Genomic DNA, 20,474 nt, shown 5'->3' on the forward strand with positions numbered 1-20,474 from the left:
ATTGGGAGAATGCAGTTTCTTCACAAATGTACCGCTGACTCATTGTCGTAACATCTTAGCTCGACTTCCTACACACTCCTCAAAACATTTCCTACCACTCCTCAATGGCTCAAAGACTTCTAAACTCTCTGACTAACGCTTTAGTGCTCGGGATCAGCTATCAGTTGATCGACAGTTTTTTTCCATTTTCGATGTGATGTTTCCAAGAAAAAATATCTGGGCCAAAAAGTTGGTCCGGCCATGACTGGATCGTACAGACCAGTTCCGCTTGCCGTTAAATTGAAGCAGACTACGGATGACGCTGCATTGAAGTAAGAGGCATGACACACTCATGATAAATGGCACCACAACAAATACTTCCTCCTTTAAGCAAAACTTCGTTGCGTTTTTACAGTTCAGTCCGAATCATTCTATGGCTTTGAACACGCTTTGCAAAGTGGAAAACAAGGCAGCATATGAACGATATTTACTTGCAGATGTCACACAGTTCGTTTAAAAGCAGTCCAGCTTCACTCTTTGTCTCAATATAATGACAACTCACTCCCTGATAACATTGAGTCTGCATCCTCTCTGACTTTCACCGCCAGCGCTTCCATCTTTTGTTCCGCAGCCTTAACAAGTTTCCAAGACACGATTATTTTGATCGTGGAGATCGCCAAGCTCTTCGCTCGAAATGTGAGCTTGACAACCTCAACGGTGGCACTGGTAGTTGTGGCCACTCTCCGGAACGCCATGAAAGGAGCCATACAGACCCAAACAAACGCTCACCATCTTCACAGCTGTGTAGTCGTGCCAGCACGTTTCCACACCCTGCAGAAGCTCCTTTCTGGTTTCTTTCGCCACGAGTGACACGTCTGTCTACAGGCTGTGGAAGAACGCCAAGCCGTAGACGTTGAGATCAGGATTTTGCGCCGACTGAACAACAACCTGAATGTCGACTGCTTTTGATTTCCCCTGCGCTGCGAACACAAGTGCATTGATTTTGGCTGTGTGCGGATGCGCACCATCGACTCAGCCTGAGCGCTGGCCGGCTCCTGGACACTTCTTCGAGCCACGCGGTCTTTCAAACTGTTTCTCATTTTCGCACTTTGGTGTCATGCGCGCTTGCCTGGGGTTGTGTTCTGGTGACATCCTGTCGAGAAACGGTTCTGCTTCGCCGATTTTTTTCAAAGGACTCCACGCTTTCCGGAGGTTCAAAAGATTGTCAGAACAATGGACGACAACCGTCAGCTACCCTATGTAGGGGATAGATCACTGACATGTATGTCTAATGTCGACAGAAATTTCATTACAAGAACACTAAAAACGCAACGAAGTTTTGCTAAGCGGAGGAAGTACATATCATAATATTAGTTTCTACACATATTGACATTGTATTGTCAGAAACAGTCAGAAGAATGCTGATAGCTCTAGTGACATCCAACATCCGGATATTTAGCTCATCATCACGTGTATGAGTGAATTTCTGTAGTGACAAACTATCACCTGCCAAATTTCCAAATTCATTCAAGTTGGATCTCTTTTTCACTGGTTGGCCTACATGATCCTCTATGATATTTTCGCAGAGGGACCCTCCGTTCATTGGATATTGGACAAAGTCAAATATCTGCCTAAAGTATGCACTGAAACAAGGAACAAAAATTAATGACTTGCACAAAGATCTGAGCCGTGAGTGAGACAGAGCAACTCTCACCTAGCTCAGTACACCCAGCATGCAGCAGTTATTGTGCCTGTTAACATCGATGGACACGAGTCATAAAGTACAGTCCATGTGGCTTTACTTTTCTGGACTTTCTACTAGTTCTTCTCAATTTAAGTGGTATGACGCTCCAGTCCGGTATGAAGACCAAAAAATCAGCCATAGTTTTGCTATTGTTGATAAGGAAGAGGAGTCATACTCGCAGACACAACGAACAACGAACAAAGAACAACGGGAACGGGTAGTTGGGAAGACATTTATTATAGATGAAGAGACGGTGACAAAGACGAACGAAGCAACTACATTACGAAAGAGAGAGAGCGAGATCGAGGGAGTGCGGCAATATGAAGGCCATGTGTAGCTATGGCAAACATGGGCGCGCAAGTAGCTACCCAGGTCAACGGAACAAAAGTTGACAAGAGGAGAAAGGTGAGTACGAGTGTGCATGCAGGTCAGCTTGGAAAAGGTTGTAGAACATACGGGAGGATGTACCTAACACAATTCTAAATGGAACAACAGTAAAGGATGAAACAGTTCATCTGAACAACCCCAGGACAATCCACAATCACAGCAAATGATTATCCAAGTAGCTTGGTACAATCCAACTCGGTCATGTGGATGATTCTGTAAGTTATCAGGGGAAGCATATTGTTCGAAACAGCAGTAGAAAATCTTCAGTGTACAATCATCTGCTAGCTAGTCCTGATCGTTGCGATTCGTATTCCGACTCTTGCTTCACTGTATTGTGCCGTGGTCGTCAGTGTTGTGGACTACAGTTAAAAGTTTTGAAAGCCATATATCAGCCTTTGTACAAGCCTAATAATATTAGGCTTGTACAAAGGCTGATATATGGCTTATATGTGTACAGAAAGATAACATAATATGGTTGAAAGTGTTCACGTAATGTGTCGGGTGTGGTGTGGTCAAGCTTGGCCTTTGGTTTTCTATGCGAAATGTACCGCTGTTTTGTGTTCTCATTTTGTCCTTCTTTCTTTCTCTTGTTTTTCATTTGCAAGTTGATTGTTAGCACACACACTCGTGATTGCTCTCGCTTTTTTAAATTGTTAAAATTCACACAAGTACGCACTAAGTGAATTTCACGGTTTATGGCCTATGCACTGTCATATGGCTAGGGTTAGATGACTTTAAAAAATGAAAGAAGATATACAGTGGAACCCTGCTTTCCGACCAGCCAGACCACTTGCGCTCGGTCCTTAGTTTACCTTCATAGGCACGAATTCAGGACTATTCTGACATTAGGCCACCTCACTAAACCGCCCACCTCCCCAATCAAAACACTTCTGCTCTTTCCCAGATTTTGCCCCGCCACCGGATAGAAATTTTCGCAAATCAGATATTTTCAGACTTTAGGGCACCTCACTTCACCACCCAGCTTTACAATCCGAACATTTCTACTCAGTCCCGAATTTTGCGTTGCAAACAGCCAAGGCGATCGCTCTTGAGTGAAGCCTAGTTCACATTCGACGCAACGCCGACGGTATGGGACGTAAGGGCTTGTCGGGAGGGCTAGGGTGAGCTGTAAAATCCTGTACGATTCGTCGTACGACACGACATGCAGCAGTCTTTGCGACGTTTAATGTCGAACGGCGCGAGTCATAAGGCACGGTCCGTGGCGGGGTGACTTTCGGACCTATTTTCTCGTTTTTCGGGACTTTTTTTCGATTATTTCTCCTTGAAAGAAGCGTAATCAAGTTCATAATACCAGTTTTTCATGAAGATTGAAAAATTACCCCTGAAAGTTGTGGCATTCAAATAATAGCCCAAAGAAATGATAGAATAGTTCGTCTGTCACGCTTCTGAACTATCCCTAAATACAATAGGTGACATGAGATCTTATGTTGCTAAAATTCAACTCAAGTCGTGTTAGCCATTCTGTGAGTTATCATGGGAAGCGCACTGTTCAAAGTGCTAAAAATATCCAAGTATGAATCGGGAGTAGTCGGCGCAAGATGCCGTCTCCTGTTCAAACTCGAATTTCAGCCGTTTGTACGCTTGCGTCCCCGTCTACGCCCGTCTACGGTATGAAAAGTTGGATCAATCCAACTCTTCCCGTCGCTTCCCGATCTGTACGGTAGTACGGTTGCGTTCCCGTTCCTGGTGTTCACATTGGACGCTGTCAGACCGTCCCGTCGCTTCCCGTCGATCCTTACGTCGCGTCCCGTCGCGCCCCGTCGAATGTGGACTAGGCTTGAGTCGCAACAGTACCTGCGACCGGGAGCAAAAGTTCCTGATCGAAGTTACAACCAGCCAACCATGGTGGTGCAATTGGCGTTGCAAACGGGCAAAGCAAATGCTCATGCTTGAGCGGCAATAGTATCCGCGACTGGGTGCAATGACTACTGATTGGCATCGCAAACAGCCGACCATTAGTGATTAATTCTAATCTCTGTTGGAACCCAGCTGAAAAGTCAGCCATACACGAGTTGTACTCGAAGTAAATCTTATCAGAGGATGTCGTATCCGTCCACATTAAGTATATGTGCTCATGGGAGGAAAATCTGTGTGACGAAGAAGAACCAAATTCAGCAGGTTCACACCTTACCCATGTATATACTGGGTGAGTTCCATTGTATGTCTATCCTGACAGTTCTGTTAATTTTAATTGCAATCCTGAATTCTGATACAGTCAATGTTTGCATTCCCGACACCATCATCCTGTCCAGTGCTGTACTTCTAACCAGGCATTCACCATTGGCCTGAAGCTTTTCCACTGATCCAGTCCGACACACTGTAGTTTTGACACACTGCATCAGTCGTATCGGCGTATTAAGCACTACAACTGCTAACCTTGGTATTCAGTTTTTAATCTCACTTCCTGTCCACTTAACTCCACCTCTTTAGTACCGCACGTATTCGTACCAAAAACTCACCACCCCACTGTGAACGGCATGATGGAACATCTGCCTTGTCATCTGAAAGCCGTCACCACTGCCACTGGAAATACTGCACAATTGAGTAATGCTCTTCTCTTAGTGCTCCTCGGCATCATATCAATTTGTTATATCTGGCCTATCCTCTTTAACTGCTGAGTTAGTGTAAGGAACTACACCACACATATTCTGGGTGCATTACATGCCAACAGTACTGAGCTGCCACTATGCACTACAGAGTAGGTGTGCCGTTTGCTTTGTTCTGCTATGGTCCGTCCGAAGCCACCACCTCACACGGCTAGCAGTTCCACTCTCTGCGTACCCGTCAACCTGACATCTCTCTTGCGTTAGTTTTTGTTCATTATGATACAATGCAGAATCCCTTGCAAGTGCCATCCAATGGTCTGTTTCGCTTTTGAAGAACAGTCCAAAGTACTGCTCCGTCGAAGTCAGTGGACGATCACAGTTTATCTCTGTTGATCGCTTGAAGTCTGCTTTCATGGACTCAGACAATTGTCGCATGCGTCAGCTTCGTGATTTGAATCTCGATTACTTAGTTATAATTTTACTACTTTCTTTTTTCACGTCGGCTCTACGCGACGTCATTTGCTTTCCCCAGCTCGGCTTGTGAGGTGCATGTGCCATCCTTTTCAGGGCTTTTTTGACTTTTGCTGAGAGAGAGAGATGCAAAGATAGAACCTTGAAAGTATTCTACTATTTATGGCAATGTCGCAGTGATGAGTGTGAGTTCGTGTATTCGTGTGTTGACCACATTTTGGTGCCAAAACCCGATCCTACGAGCAAATATGGCGGATCCATCGGCTGGGCTACAAACCAGGAAACGGAGCACGACGAGCCATTTCAAAACCCTGGCAGAACTGGAAGTGGACTTAAACAAGGCCATCGGCAATGCAGTTTCGGAGACCGCGATTACCTCAGCGAGGCAGGAAATTATGGAATTTGACCAACATTTAGAGGGATCTAATGAGGCACTAGACAAGTACACGGAAACCCTGCTTTCGTTCAATCCTAAGAAGCTGGACAACAAAGATATGAAACAAAGGGAGTTGTCAGAACTTGATGACATGGAAGCGGATATCTGAAATGGAAAAATAATCAGTTACTCTCAAGAGCCTAATTCTACAATTTGATGAAGTGCATGGGAAACAAAGCAAAGACTCAAATGACACATTTGGAACCCCCACACGGAATTTGGAGAACATACTCACGGAACTGGTTGATCTAAATAAAGCAAAAATGTATCAGGGCTCCAGCCAGACTCCTAGCAACTCCACTGGGGTTAGGTTACCGAAACTCGAGTTGCCAAAATTCAATGGCATTATTCTACAGTGGAATGAATTCTGCGAATTTTTCAACATTCGGTGGACAAATCAAAAATCTCCAAGGCAGAAAAGATGAGCTACTTGATAGGTTGTCTTACAGGCAGCGAAAGGGATGTTTTAGAGGGCATGCCGCTAGATGATGCAAATTACGATGGCGTGGTTCAAATGTTGAAGGAGCGGTTTGGTAAGCAGGAACGCGTCGTCAATGCTCATTACAAATCGCTAATGGAAATTCCATTGGCAGAAAACAACACCACCGCACTAAGAAAACTCCACACGCAGATCGAAAGGCATTTGCGATCACTGGAGGCTAAGGTATGAGCCAGAACATCTTCTTGTCCATTGTTATGGGAAAACTGCCAGAAAGGTAATTTTCAACTTGGAAATCATACACGGAAACAGTGCCTGGATTGTCCACGCACTATGCAAAGTTCTGTTACGATATAAGTAAAAGAAACATGCACTGCGCACGCCGACAGTAGGCTAGTCACAGACAGCCCACGCAGTATTGGCGGTTTGCCAAGCTACACACATTCATCAGAAGAAGCTCTACTATCACACACAGCACAGCGGTCACCACCCCGATGCTTTTACTGCAAAGATACCCACTTTACAGACGAATGTACGAAGTGTGTGATGCTAGAGTAGAGGAAGGCAAAGACAGAAAACCGGTGCTTCGTCTGTATTCGGTCGGGGCACACCGCACGAAACTGCCACAATCCTCCACCATGCTATCACTGTCGCCGCGACACTCACCATAGATCATTGTGCCCGGAGAAATTTGGAGGCAAAAGCATGAACGTACTGAATGGAAATGCGAAACCACTTCAATCAAGATCTGCAAACGCAGGGTCTGAAACAGCAGAACTTGCTGATTGCAAATTTGACAGCCTGAGTCAATGGAAATTCACACAGTAAGAGACACAGACCAATCGGCGGTGCTTATGCAGATGGCTTTAGCTGACCTCACAGATAATGACAGCAAGCGGTCTTGCCGAGTGCGAGTGTTTTTCGACACCGGCTCTACACGGTCCTTTATCAACGAGGCGACGCAGAACACCTTGAATGCCGACATCAATGGTGAAGATGCCCTGTCGATCGCTCCGTTTGGTTCAAAGAAGAGGGAGACCAAGGTCTTGAAACGAGTTCAAATCCAAGTGAAGACCATCGATGGCGGTAGCGTCCCCATTACAGCAAACATCACCCAAACATCAGTTCTACGATGAGGCGCTTGCCAATCGGTATGAGGAAACACGCCAGCCTGCAGTGAATAGTCTTAGCAGAGCCCATTGCTGATCGACCAGAAGTCGTGACAATAGACATGCTCATTGGTAGTGACTACTTCTACAATATCATTGGAAACGACCATGTCAGATTCTTGGATAGCCTAGTTCTTCTGGACACCAAGCTTGGATTCGTTCCGACAGGCCGGTTACCATGTCTGCAGATCTACCCCAAGTCGACACCATGATGCTGACTGCAGCGGACGTATACAATCATGACGACTTCGACTTGAAGAAGTTCTGGTCCCTTGGAGAAATCGGTATTACCAGCATCTCCAGCACTCTGCAGCCTGAAGACGCAGTGTTGAAGTCGTTCAATGAGATGATGAAGTTTGTCAATGGGCGGCATAGCGTTCAATGGCTGTGGAAAGATAGTGCAACTGACACATCTCTACCAGAGAATTACGAGCTGGCAACTGGCCGGCTCCGCTCGCTTGTGTTCCGTCTGTCCAAGACCCCAGAAATCCTCGACAAATACAACGACACCATACAACGACAACTCAACAGTGGCATCATCGAGACAGTCAACATTACCAAGAACGCTGACGCCTTTAAACACCACATTCCACACCACTGCGTAGTGAAGCCTGACAACATGACAACGAAGATTCGAGTTGTTTATGATGCGTCAGCCAAAACGAAACCCAACAACCACAGCCTGAATGATTGCCGCGAAAGCGGGCCAAACTTGCTACCAGATCTGTGTGGAATTCTGGTCAGATTCCATCTGAAACCGACCGGCATAACCAGTGATGTAGAGAAGGCATTTTGCAAGTCGGGCTGACGATGCCTGATTGAGACGTCACCCAATTTCTTTGGCTCAGAAATGTTCATCAACCAGTCTCCGAAGACAACATAGTAGTGTGCCGATCCTGCCGCTTGCCATTAATTTGGTGTAGTGTCGAGTCCGTTCCTTCTCGCAGCCACGCTTAGTCATCACCTCGACATTCTTCAGCCTTTCAATCTTTCCTGATTTATTTCAATATTTGGCGTGACTCCTTTTATAAAAGATTATGTCCATGGAGCTATGAAGCCGAGACCTCTGGTCGGCGGAGCTTAATGGGCCCCACCACCACTCTCCATCAGTCACCCCAGTGTCTGGAGATATGCGGATTTTGTAGAAAGAAAAAAATTAGGCACTATGCCACTTTTCTCCCTCCTTTCCCGTTTTCATCCCTTCTCTGTGTCCATATGTGCCAGATAACTGCTATGGATAAAAATTCTGGTGTGCTTGGCAAGTTGGGTGTGTCTTAATACAAGTGGTCTGAGAACACATACATGTATTAGTTGAAGTAAGAGGTAGCTGAAGCCTCTACAAATGCATTCGAAGTCCAGGACGATGTCCTGATGCTGCCAGTCTGCTTTCTGCACCTTGTTCCTACCCACTTATAAAGGTGTGATGAGCCCAAAAGTGAGATTATTGACAAAATCCACTCAGAGTTTGGACATTTCGGAGGGTTTCAGGTGTTGGGCGGTTCACAAGCCAATTGAATCACCTTTCCAAGATTCCTTTTGAAATTCTCTGCCCTCCGTCGAGGAGACCCAAGTTTTCAGAAGTGAACAAGTGCAAGAAGTGTATACATGTGTGTGCATGCAGTGGCGTAGGAAGATGTTTTAGTTTTAGGGGGGGGGGGGACTTCCAGCCACTGACCTGAACATATACTGGTGTGGTCGTACCGGTAATCCTTCTACCGAAAGTTGAAATTGTTCAAGTATTTCACTCTCCATCACTGGACATGTGAAAACCTAATACATGTCTTCCCTTATTAAAACGAGTTAGTACATTAACCCCGTTAGTAAATAGAAATCTGAAATCCCCTGGTGAAACATGGTCTATACAACTGTTTACAGCCTGTCAGGTCCGGTTACAACATAATTCGTTAGTACATAAAATTCGTTATAACGACCCTTTGCCCAGGTCCTTGGAGTGTCAAACCCTCAGTATAAGATAATATTGACCATGCAGGACAAAGGCCCAAACACGTACTTCAAGTAGGATAAAGCAGAAAGACGAAACGTATTATATCTATGTATTCGGGAATAAATATTCGGGAATATGGACGATCCTTGGCATCCAAGGCAGAGTTATGTTGGAGATTTCTAATTATCTTATAACGAGTTTAAGCATCTATAATTTATGTTGTATCGAGGTTAGCCCCGGTAAGGACGAAGTAGTGCCTATTTCACCATTAGCTGCACGTCCTGCTACAAGATAAGTCTCATTATAGGATAACTTTTAAGAAGGCCCTGAGATTATCTACTAACGAGGGAGGACCTGTACTAGTAATAGAATCAGGGCAAGAACAATGAATGTGATGTGCATGTATGTTGATTACAAGAGATTGCATTCAGCGACCACTGGATAAGTAGATCTGACTGACAGCCTGGTCAATGTCCAAGGAGAAATTTATCTGAAGGCGAAATGTATCCGTAATGGTGAATTAGAGGCACTGAACCATAGAGCAAAACTTACTGGTAAGGACAGTGGGATAAGTTTACTTTCAAGAACCCCCCGTTTTCAGCTATTACAAACAAGAACCCCAGACTCATCACATGCCAGTGATAAAAACCCTGTGACTTGGAGTAGCATAATCCGTTCATAACGAATTTTCCACGATAGTGTAGATGACTAATGTGACCCTGGTGAAAATTAATCGTCTAGAGGTCATTGAATGATAGCTGCAAGCCTCGGGCTCAGCTTCTCCATGAACATGTTGAAATGTATGCCCAGTGCTCAGTCGTACCTTGCTCTCCGACAAGTAACAGTAAGTCTTGAAGTTAGTCTCACTCAAAAACTTCTTCTGGAGAGTGGTTTTATCCAGAAAGCTGCGATATAGCAATGAGAAGAACTGGCTCTGGCTGAAGCAAAGTACTGCCTGCCGCCTTTCCCATTTCGAAGAAAACCGCCCACGGAAAAAACCCATTTAAATTAGCAGCTACGATTCAAAGACGACCAAGCGAGGATCTAGCGATCATGCTTCACGCCGGTGGCACTCGATTCTATTTTTAGATGTCATCCAGTGTAGACTTTCTGAGCCTAGCGCCTGTCAAGTACTCTGAACAGTGCTGGGCAAAGAGAAATCCAACCTCATGAATAAAATAGCCTTGCTGGGCACTACACTACACTACACTACACTACACTACACTATACTACACTACACTACACTACACTACACTACACTACACTACACTACACTGCCCTAACACTACACATACTGGTCTGTGCACTACACTGCCCTAACACTACACATACTGGTCTGTGCACTACACTGCCCTAACACTACACATACTGGTCTGTGCACTACACTGCCCTAACACTACACATACTGGTCTGTGCACTACACTGCCCTAACACTACACATACTGGTCTGTGCACTACACTGCCCTAACACTACACATACTGGTCTGTGCACTACACTTCCCTTAAACTACGCATACTGGTCTGTGCACTACACTGCCCTAACACAACATATACTGGTCTGTGCACTACACTGCCCTAACACTACACATACTGGTCTGTGCACTACACTGCCCTAACACAACATATACTGGTCTGTGCACTACACTGCCCTAACACTACACATACTGGTCTGTGCACTACACTGCCCTAACACTACACATACTGGTCTGTGCACTACACTGCCCTAACACTACACATACTGGTCTGTGCACTACACTGCCCTAACACAACATATACTGGTCTGTGCACTACACTGCCCTAACACTACACATACTGGTCTGTGCACTACACTGCCCTTGGCCTAACACTACACATACTGGTCTGTGCACTACACTGCCCTAACACTACACATACTGGTCTGTGCACTACACTGCCCTAACACTACACATACTGGTCTGTGCACTACACTGCCCTAACAATACACATACTGGTCTGTACACTACACTGCACTAACACTACACATACTGGTCTGTGCACTACACTGCCCTAACACTACACATACTGGTCTGTGCACTACACTGCCCTAACACTACACATACTGGTCTGTGCACTACACTGCCCTAACACTACACATACTGGTCTGTGCACTACACTGCCCTAGCACTACACATACTGGTCTGTGCACTACACTGCCCTAACACTACACATACTGGTCTGTGCACTACACTGCCCTAACACTACAGTCTACACATACTGGTCTGTGCACTACACTGCCCTAACACTACACATACTGGTCTGTGCACTACACTGCCCTACCACTACACATACTGGTCTGTGCACTACACTGCCCTAACACTACACATACTGGTCTGTGCACTACACTGCCCTAACACTACACATACTGGTCTGTGCACTACACTGCCCTAACACTACACATTCTGGTCTCTGCACTACACTGCTCTAGCACTACACATACTGGTCTGTGCACTACACTGCCCTAACACTACACATACTGGTCTGTACACTACACTGCCCTAACACTACACATACTGGTCTGTGCACTACACTGCCCTAGCACTACACATACTGGTCTGTGCACTACACTGCCCTAACACTACACATACTGGTCTGTACACTACACTGCCCTAACACTACACATACTAGTCTGTGCACTACACTGCCCTAACACTACACATACTGGTCTGTGCACTACACTGCCCTAACACTACACATACTGGTCTGTGCACTACACTGCCCTAGCACTACACATACTGGTCTGTGCACTACACTGCCCTAACACTACACATACTGGTCTGTGCACTACACTGCCCTAACACTACACATACTGGTCTGTGCACTACACTGCCCTAGCACTACACATACTGGTCTGTGCACTACACTGCCCTAACACTACACATACTGGTCTGTGCACTACACTGCCCTAACACTACACATACTGGTCTGTACACTACACTGCCCTAACACTACACATACTGGTCTGTGCACTACACTGCCCTAACACTACACATACTGGTCTGTGCACTACACTTCCCTTAAACTACGCATACTGGTCTGTGCACTACACTGCCCTAACACAACATATACTGGTCTGTGCACTACACTGCCCTAACACTACACATACTGGTCTGTGCACTACACTGCCCTAACACAACATATACTGGTCTGTGCACTACACTGCCCTAACACTACACATACTGGTCTGTGCACTACACTGCCCTAACACTACACATACTGGTCTGTGCACTACACTGCCCTAACACTACACATACTGGTCTGTGCACTACACTGCCCTAACACAACATATACTGGTCTGTGCACTACACTGCCCTAACACTACACATACTGGTCTGTGCACTACACTGCCCTTGGCCTAACACTACACATACTGGTCTGTGCACTACACTGCCCTAACACTACACATACTGGTCTGTGCACTACACTGCCCTAACACTACACATACTGGTCTGTGCACTACACTGCCCTAACAATACACATACTGGTCTGTACACTACACTGCACTAACACTACACATACTGGTCTGTGCACTACACTGCCCTAACACTACACAAACTGGTCTGTGCACTACACTGCCCTAACACTACACATACTGGTCTGTGCACTACACTGCCCTAACACTACACATACTGGTCTGTGCACTACACTGCCCTAGCACTACACATACTGGTCTGTGCACTACACTGCCCTAACACTACACATACTGGTCTGTGCACTACACTGCCCTAACACTACAGTCTACACATACTGGTCTGTGCACTACACTGCCCTAACACTACACATACTGGTCTGTGCACTACACTGCCCTACCACTACACATACTGGTCTGTGCACTACACTGCCCTAACACTACACATACTGGTCTGTGCAGAACACTGCCCTAACACTACACATACTGGTCTGTGCACTACACTGCACTAACACTACACATACTGGTCTGTGCACTACACTGCCCTAACACTACACATACTGGTCTGTGCACTACACTGCCCTAACACTACACATACTGGTCTGTGCACTACACTGCCCTAACACTACACATTCTGGTCTCTGCACTACACTGCCCTAGCACTACACATACTGGTCTGTGCACTACACTGCCCTAACACTACACATACTGGTCTGTACACTACACTGCCCTAACACTACACATACTGGTCTGTGCACTACACTGCCCTAGCACTACACATACTGGTCTGTGCACTACACTGCCCTAACACTACACATACTGGTCTGTACACTACACTGCCCTAACACTACACATACTGGTCTGTGCACTACACTGCCCTAACACTACACATACTGGTCTGTGCACTACACTGCCCTAACACTACACATACTGGTCTGTGCACTACACTGCCCTAGCACTACACATACTGGTCTGTGCACTACACTGCCCTAACACTACACATACTGGTCTGTGCACTACACTGCCCTAACACTACACATACTGGTCTGTACACTACACTGCCCTAACACTACACATACTGGTCTGTGCACTACACTGCCCTAACACTACACATACTGGTCTGTGCACTACACTGCCCTAACACTACACATACTGGTCTGTGCACTACACTGCCCTAACACTACACATACTGGTCTGTGCACTACACTGCCCTAACACTACACATACTGGTCTGTGCACTACACTGCCCTAACACTACACATACTGGTCTGTGCACTACACTGCCCTAACACTACACATACTGGTCTGTGCACTCGAACGCGGCGATACTCTATTCATGAGGTTGGATTTCTCTGCTGGTCAGCACTGTACATGACAACAGAACCCACTGCAGGGTCAGCTCTGACTACGATCGAGCTGTTTGCATGAATAGTACTGATTGATCTGCATGCTTCTCTGATTGATCTGCATGCTTCTCGCCTGCACGTGCAAACATGTTCACTGAGTTTGGGCCCTACATCCGCCAAAAGGTTTGGGTGACCTGGCGCCGCCCTTGCCCCCCCCCCCCCCACTTCCTACGCCACTGGCATGTACATGTGTGTGTATTTGTGCTTGTGTGTGGGTGTGTGGGTGTGCCCCGCCCGTATCGCCCTACAGTGACTGATCGCCAGCACTTTGAAGCAATGCCTACCTCTCCCCTAACCTCTCTGACAGCACCTCCCTTCGGGGAGCGGCGTGGCCATTTCTGGCAGATGTCAATAGTAGTAGTGTGTGTGTGTGTGCGTGCGTGCGTGTGTGTCTCATATGGTGCAGTTCTAAGTGCAGTCGATTTCCGATCGAGATGTGGCGGGTTCGATTCACAAAGACTATGGTCACACACGTCTTTTTTTCTTTTTGTCAGACTCCTCTTGACTTTTCTTTCATTCTGCTGCGTGGTAACCACCAGTGCATGCCGGAGTATGCGGTGTGATGTTTGTGTGGGATTGAAATGAAGAAAAAAAGATCAAAAAGTAGGTATTCACCAGCCAGAAAAGCCACTTTAAATAACTGTGTGGTGTAGACCAGGCTGAATAGCGGAGTTAAAATCTTCAGCCTTGCAAGCTATTGAATGGTGCAGTCCCAGTTCAAGTTCCTATGGCTTCTGCTGTATGCAACGCTATCATGACCTCCAGCGTCAAAAGGTCAAAAAGTCAAAAGGCAAGTGTTTGTGCATCTGTGTGTGCATATGCATGTGTGTGTGTGTGCATATGCATGTGTGTGTGTGTGTGTGTGTGTGTGTGTGTGTGTGTGTGTGTGTGTGTGTGTGTGTGTGTGTGTGCACACGTGAGGGAGCATGCGTGTGTCTGGGTATGTATGGGTATGGGTATGGGGTGTGTGTGCGTGTGTGATTGTGCCTATTTGCATGATCTACATGTAGGTGTTTGAGAAAGGTGGAAGGCAGTTGAACAAGTTTGGTACTAAAGGAAGTGGACCAGAAGAGTTCAACCACCCACGGGGTATTATCTCGTCCAACGGCAGATTGCTGGTTGTGGATGAGATGAATCACCGTATCCAGGTTAGGCTATTGTTCTAGTAGGATGTCCATGGCATAATGTGTGTATATAATATGTGTGTGTGTGTGTTTGTGTACGTTTGTGTGTTTATGTGGGTGAGTTTATTTGCCTTTTTGTGTGTGTATAGATTCTTGGTTGGAGAAAAGCAATTCAGCCCACGAATCACAGAAGCCATACAGTTTCGAGTCTTTCGACTAGGCCTTTCGTAACACTACTTTTCAAGTCGAATACAATGGTGATAAGCAAGGTAGCAAGCATGTCCTTATAGCCAGCACTTTGGCGGTCAGAACATTAACAAAATAGCTTTTTACTACAAGATAACTACATGTTGACCGGTCAGAGCATTGACTAAATAGCACTTTAAGAGATAGAGCTAGAAGCACCAAAGCACGTAGAGAAAATTAATAATTATTTTACTAGTATCAAACAATAATAGGGACCACAGTACTACAATGTCAAAACAGTGACAACTTTTGCACATACTTCTTTTGCACACACAGTTCAAATATGCACATGGCTCTCATTGCAAACATGGCACTCCTTGTCACTTTACCACTCAAGCACATGTGTGTGCTCAACAAATCTCACCCTGCTGTTCTGGAGGCAGTGTACATTGCAAGCTGAAGCCTGAACTGTGTGTGCGATAGAAGCATGTGCAAAAGGTCTCACTGTTTTGAAATTGTAGTACTGTGGTCCCCATTGCTGTTTGATACTAGTGTTAGGTACCTTGTTTCACTATTTAGTTGACACCACTAGCGCTGTCTTCTAAAGTACTATTTGGTCAATACTCTGGCTGCCAAATATGAGGTGTAGGGGCGGGTTTGGGTGGGGTGGGGGGGGGGGGGCGCACGCTCTCCCCCTCCCCACGCCCCTCCCCCTCCCCAAAAAATGTTTGACCTTGGTTTGAAATAAACCCCAGACTGCTGCATGCACAGGCGGTAGACTCTACATGGTGGGAAGCAGTTTCCAAAAGCAGCTGCACTGACCGTTGGTGTGTAGCGGTGCACTGCAGATGAAACGATCGACTCTGCACGATGTCTACACTTTTGTTCAGATTCCAGGACACGCTCGATGCGTCTTGAGAAAGGCGTGCAGTGATGTGCAGAATGCAGCACTACCCAAGCGGGACTGAAAAAAACAGCTTGGGATCTTCAAGCGCCTCATTGTACAACGGTGTTTTGAGGATGATCCCCCCGGGATTCGAATCATGAATTGGTTGACTTGAAGACTTTTCTGCGAAGTCTCAGCCTCATCCATGGACTAAAAGACGCCAAGCTCTGGCCTGCAGAGCCTGGATGGATTTTTGCAGAGCAATCTTGCGACGGCGTAATTCCTGTTCCAACAGGAAACCGTGGAAGTGATCAAGTCATTGCAAGTTCAATAGATGACTTGCACAAAGATTGTCTGGGTTCGAGATGGGGCTAGTGGACCTTCTGACTCTCACTTTCCGACCTTTGACTTTGAGTTTGAGACTTTCGCTTTTTGCCTGACGAACGCTGAGCTAGTTTTTTGGCTATAGTTGTTTTGATTTGGCTTGCATCGTCATGCGGAAGCGCTGCTCCGCTTCTCAATGCACCAGCAGACGAGATATGGAACTGAGGCTCCCATTCCATACGTTCCTTTCCGAACCGGGAACGCAGAAATATTGATTCATGCCATATTGAGATGAACTTTAATGAGGTGATTGATGTAGTGTACAAGTAACATGGCAGATGATTGTACAATATTTATGTAGTAACTAAGCATGAGATACTGTAGTCTGTAGCCTAGTGTACGTCTGGAAGAAATACCTGTCATGTAATAATTTGTAATCCGTTGGATAGCTAGCAGTGTGACGTACATCGTTACAGTCATGTGCACCATGTCATCTCCCCCCCCCCCCCTGCTCAGCCAAATCCTGGACACGCCACTGTAGTTGGCGCCACTAGCGCTATATTTTAAAGTGCAATTTAGTCAATGCTCTGACCGCCAAAGTGCCAGTAATAAGGACATACCGTAATGTCGCGAATAAAAGCAGTTGCTTATGGCCGTATAAGCCGGGGTTCAAACCATGCTTCTATCCAAGTCATGCTTCTCTTCAAAATATGCTTCTACGTCAAAATCAAAGTCACATTACGTCAGTCCGGTCATCACTCGATAATATGCCAGATTTGAGAATACACAATAACGAAATACAAAATGCAAAAACATGGCAGGGCGATATTTGAGATGCAAAAGTCTGTTCAGATTTGCAATTAGGACATCCAAATCAAGTCAAAATCAAGTTGACGGTATTAAAAAGCAATGAACATGGCAAGGTAAGGAATTCACAACAATTTTGCTCGTGCAAAGACTGAAATCTGCCAGCAACACACCAAAACAAAGATTTGGAAAGCCAGGGTGGAAATTTACACTTACAGTACTACAACAAGATCATCATCGCTATCGGCAGTCTCCATGGTGACATAAGCTACTTCAAGATGAGCAGTTGCAGCAGATTCTTTAGTCAAGAGAGAGTTGGCAGTCGCAGCGGATACAGCGGTCGCAGCAGAGTCGACATCATTGTCGTCGTCGTCTTCACTGGAGGTGGCGCCAGCAGCACCATCATCAGCAGCCACTTCACCAAGAACATTGGCCTCTTGGTCAAACTCTTTTACACAATTGGCTGGCTGCAGCTGTGCAGGCGGCAATGTGAAAAACTCTTCAAGACGTTCTCGGCCATCAGCAGTGGGACGACCTTCCTTGAAGCAGGACACCTGGTCAACAGTGGCGCCAGGAACCTGTCCAAAGCAGGTGAAGAAGTTCTTGATGAGGTCCGGTGACAGGGAACGCCACGACTTCACGATGATGTTGCACAGCTCCGACTTCGTAGTGGCAGGGATGTTGCATGCAGCAGTGTAAATTTTGTCACCTGGTGCCAGCCATTGATCATACAAGTCCCGGATGCTTCTCTTGAAGGGCTTGTTCGAGCTGACATCCGGGGCTTGGACAAGCGGGGTGCATCCACCAGGGATCACAGCACTCCGGATGCGTTTTTGGCGCCTCTCTGCAGTGACGGAGTCGGTAAGATGGCAGCGATAAGAATCCAACACTAGAAGCCTCATTCCCAAGGCCATGGAACCCATCAAACTCTGACGCCAATCAATTGTCAACTCTTTGTTAAACCATCCATTGTCAGAGAATGCTACTACGTTGTCCCACTGGGCCTTCAGCTCCCTGTCCTCTGCTGTCTTGCCCTTGCCTTTGAAGAAGACAAAGGGCAGCCGCTTTGCACCAGACGCAGATGCCGTCAGTGCCACAGTGACATTTTGCTTGTCATGCCCTGTGAGGCCATGCTGATTGTCCTGGCGCCAATTTCTTTGAAAGTCCGGTTGCTAGTCGCATCAAACCAAACGGCAGTCCCATCCATGGCAAAGATGTTGGCAGGGTTTAGATCGTTGTTGTCGGCGAACAGCTTCTTGACAAACACAAGGAAGTCCGTCAACTTGGGGATCAGGTCAGCAGGAGTTCGATGGCTCTGGTGCATCTTCACTCTTGTCATTAGTTGAAGATGCTCCATGAAATTCCTACACCATCCAGCACTTACATTGAACGATTCCTGTCCTCCTTGCTCGTCGTGAATCCGCTTAGCCATTGCCCGGACCGACTTCCGCGTCACTCGTCGACATTGCTGGCGCTCCGCGACGATCCATCCGAACAGCTCATCTTCAAGGTCACACAAAAGCAACGTTTTGCCACCGCCGACTAGGCGTGACCGTGCATGACCACGACAGGTTGTGGATTTTTCTACTCCCTTTAGACTGGCTTCCTTCTGTTTCCAGTGACGAACGATGCTCCCATTCACGTTGTGGAGGCGACTAGCAGCACTGCAGGACGTTTCCTTCGCGGACTTGATGACAGCCAGCTTGAAAGTAAGGCTGTAGTTTTTTTCTCTTTCCTGTCGTCGGTGTTGGCATCTTTGCAGCTATTGTCAGTGAATCCTAGAAGGAAGAATGAGGATCGACTGCTAGGATTGAAGCAATTTTATTCTCCCTAGCTAGCCATGACTGTGACCGTACGGAGAATCGGTATTGCAACAACAACTGCACAGCGGTTTCATTCTACAACGTTGCATGAAGTGTTGCGTGCCCTATGCAGTGGTGCACTCACGATCACGTCCGCGACCACCAAGAAGTCTTCCATGATGGTACACTGTAGGTCTGCAGTGTGGATAGTCTACTGCTCTGGCATGTGACCAGGTTTGTTGGAAAGATGCACAGTGCTATGCAGTGTACTACTACTAGAGTAGAAACCGGGTTAGGGATCCATCTAACTCTGCGCGGACATAGCTGGACTCAGTTGTACAGGGATGGGCAAAAAGGTGTGCAATACGACTTTTTGTGAGTACAGTCAACTTGGCTAATAACGACTGCGGATATAACGACACTTCGCTAATAACGACTGCGGATATAACGACAATTCGCGAATAACGACAGAATTTCCATGCCCAGAGCAAAGTCCCATCTAACTGTATACATTTAACTTCGGATACAACGACTATCTGAATAACGACAATTCGCAAATAACGACATGCTTTTAGTGCCTCAAGGTCATATTCACTGCTTGAATAACGACTTTCTGGGCTTTTGACAGCTATTTCAAGTACTTGTCATGCAGAAGTACCAGAACCCATGCCATGCATGGCGATGGATAAAGGCACAATGCAAGAAGATGCAGCCAGGGGGGGGGGGGGGGGGGTGCTTTTATTTTTTGCTTCTAAATACATGTTGGATTGATCAGCACAGCTACAATGTCCTGTAGTTGTACAATGTACATGTCATGTACATTGTACCTGATTGTACAGTGATCATCATACATGTCATGTACATGATGGTACAGAATCATCATACATGTTGTCATGTACATTGCACATGTCCCTGTAGATGGCTCCAAAACTTGCGAAAGGCTAATTTTTCCAATCTATTTCCCTTCCATATCGACTTTATAGTTCCTTTCAATTGTAAAACACAATAATAGAAAAGCTGACAGGATCGCTTTTCTAAATATGAAAATGGGGTACACGTTGGCATAGAGCATGAAAAAAGCCTCATTTTGATATGCGTGTCATACTATACAAAAATATGGGTTCACATACATTCAAATGGCACTTCGGGTATAAGGACACTTCGCGAATAAGGACATTTTTCCGATGCCCCGCCGAAATTCCTTACTCGCAAAGTTGACTGTAGATGGACCCCGGAAAAATAGTTTGGAGCGCAAAAAATTACGCCTTCCACGGAAACCGACGGGGGACCCCCATTGGGCCGGAAATTAAATCCTCGGTATAAGGATCACCCGTACAATGTACATGCCAAGTGCCCCCCCCCCCCCCCCCCCCCCGCC

The 20,474-nt window shown here is 46.3% G+C and overlaps 1 protein-coding gene across 2 annotated transcripts in view; it reads left to right on the forward strand.

The window, feature by feature from the left end:
- The window catches only part of LOC135811230 (tripartite motif-containing protein 2-like), a 154,794-nt gene that overhangs the window by 94,320 nt on the left and 40,000 nt on the right, over positions 1-20,474 (forward strand). Inside the window, exon 9 of one of the 2 annotated variants that reach the window (XM_065324427.1) lies at positions 14,978-15,115. In XM_065324427.1, coding sequence (XP_065180499.1) covers positions 14,978-15,115 — 138 coding nt within the window. Of the gene's footprint in view, positions 1-4,872; positions 5,606-14,977; positions 15,116-20,474 lie in introns of those variants that run through there. The other variant, XM_065324428.1, reaches the window with a different exon arrangement.

Source organism: Sycon ciliatum, chromosome 3 (assembly GCF_964019385.1).
Source record: "Sycon ciliatum chromosome 3, ocSycCili1.1, whole genome shotgun sequence".
NCBI lineage: Eukaryota > Metazoa > Porifera > Calcarea > Leucosolenida > Sycettidae > Sycon > Sycon ciliatum.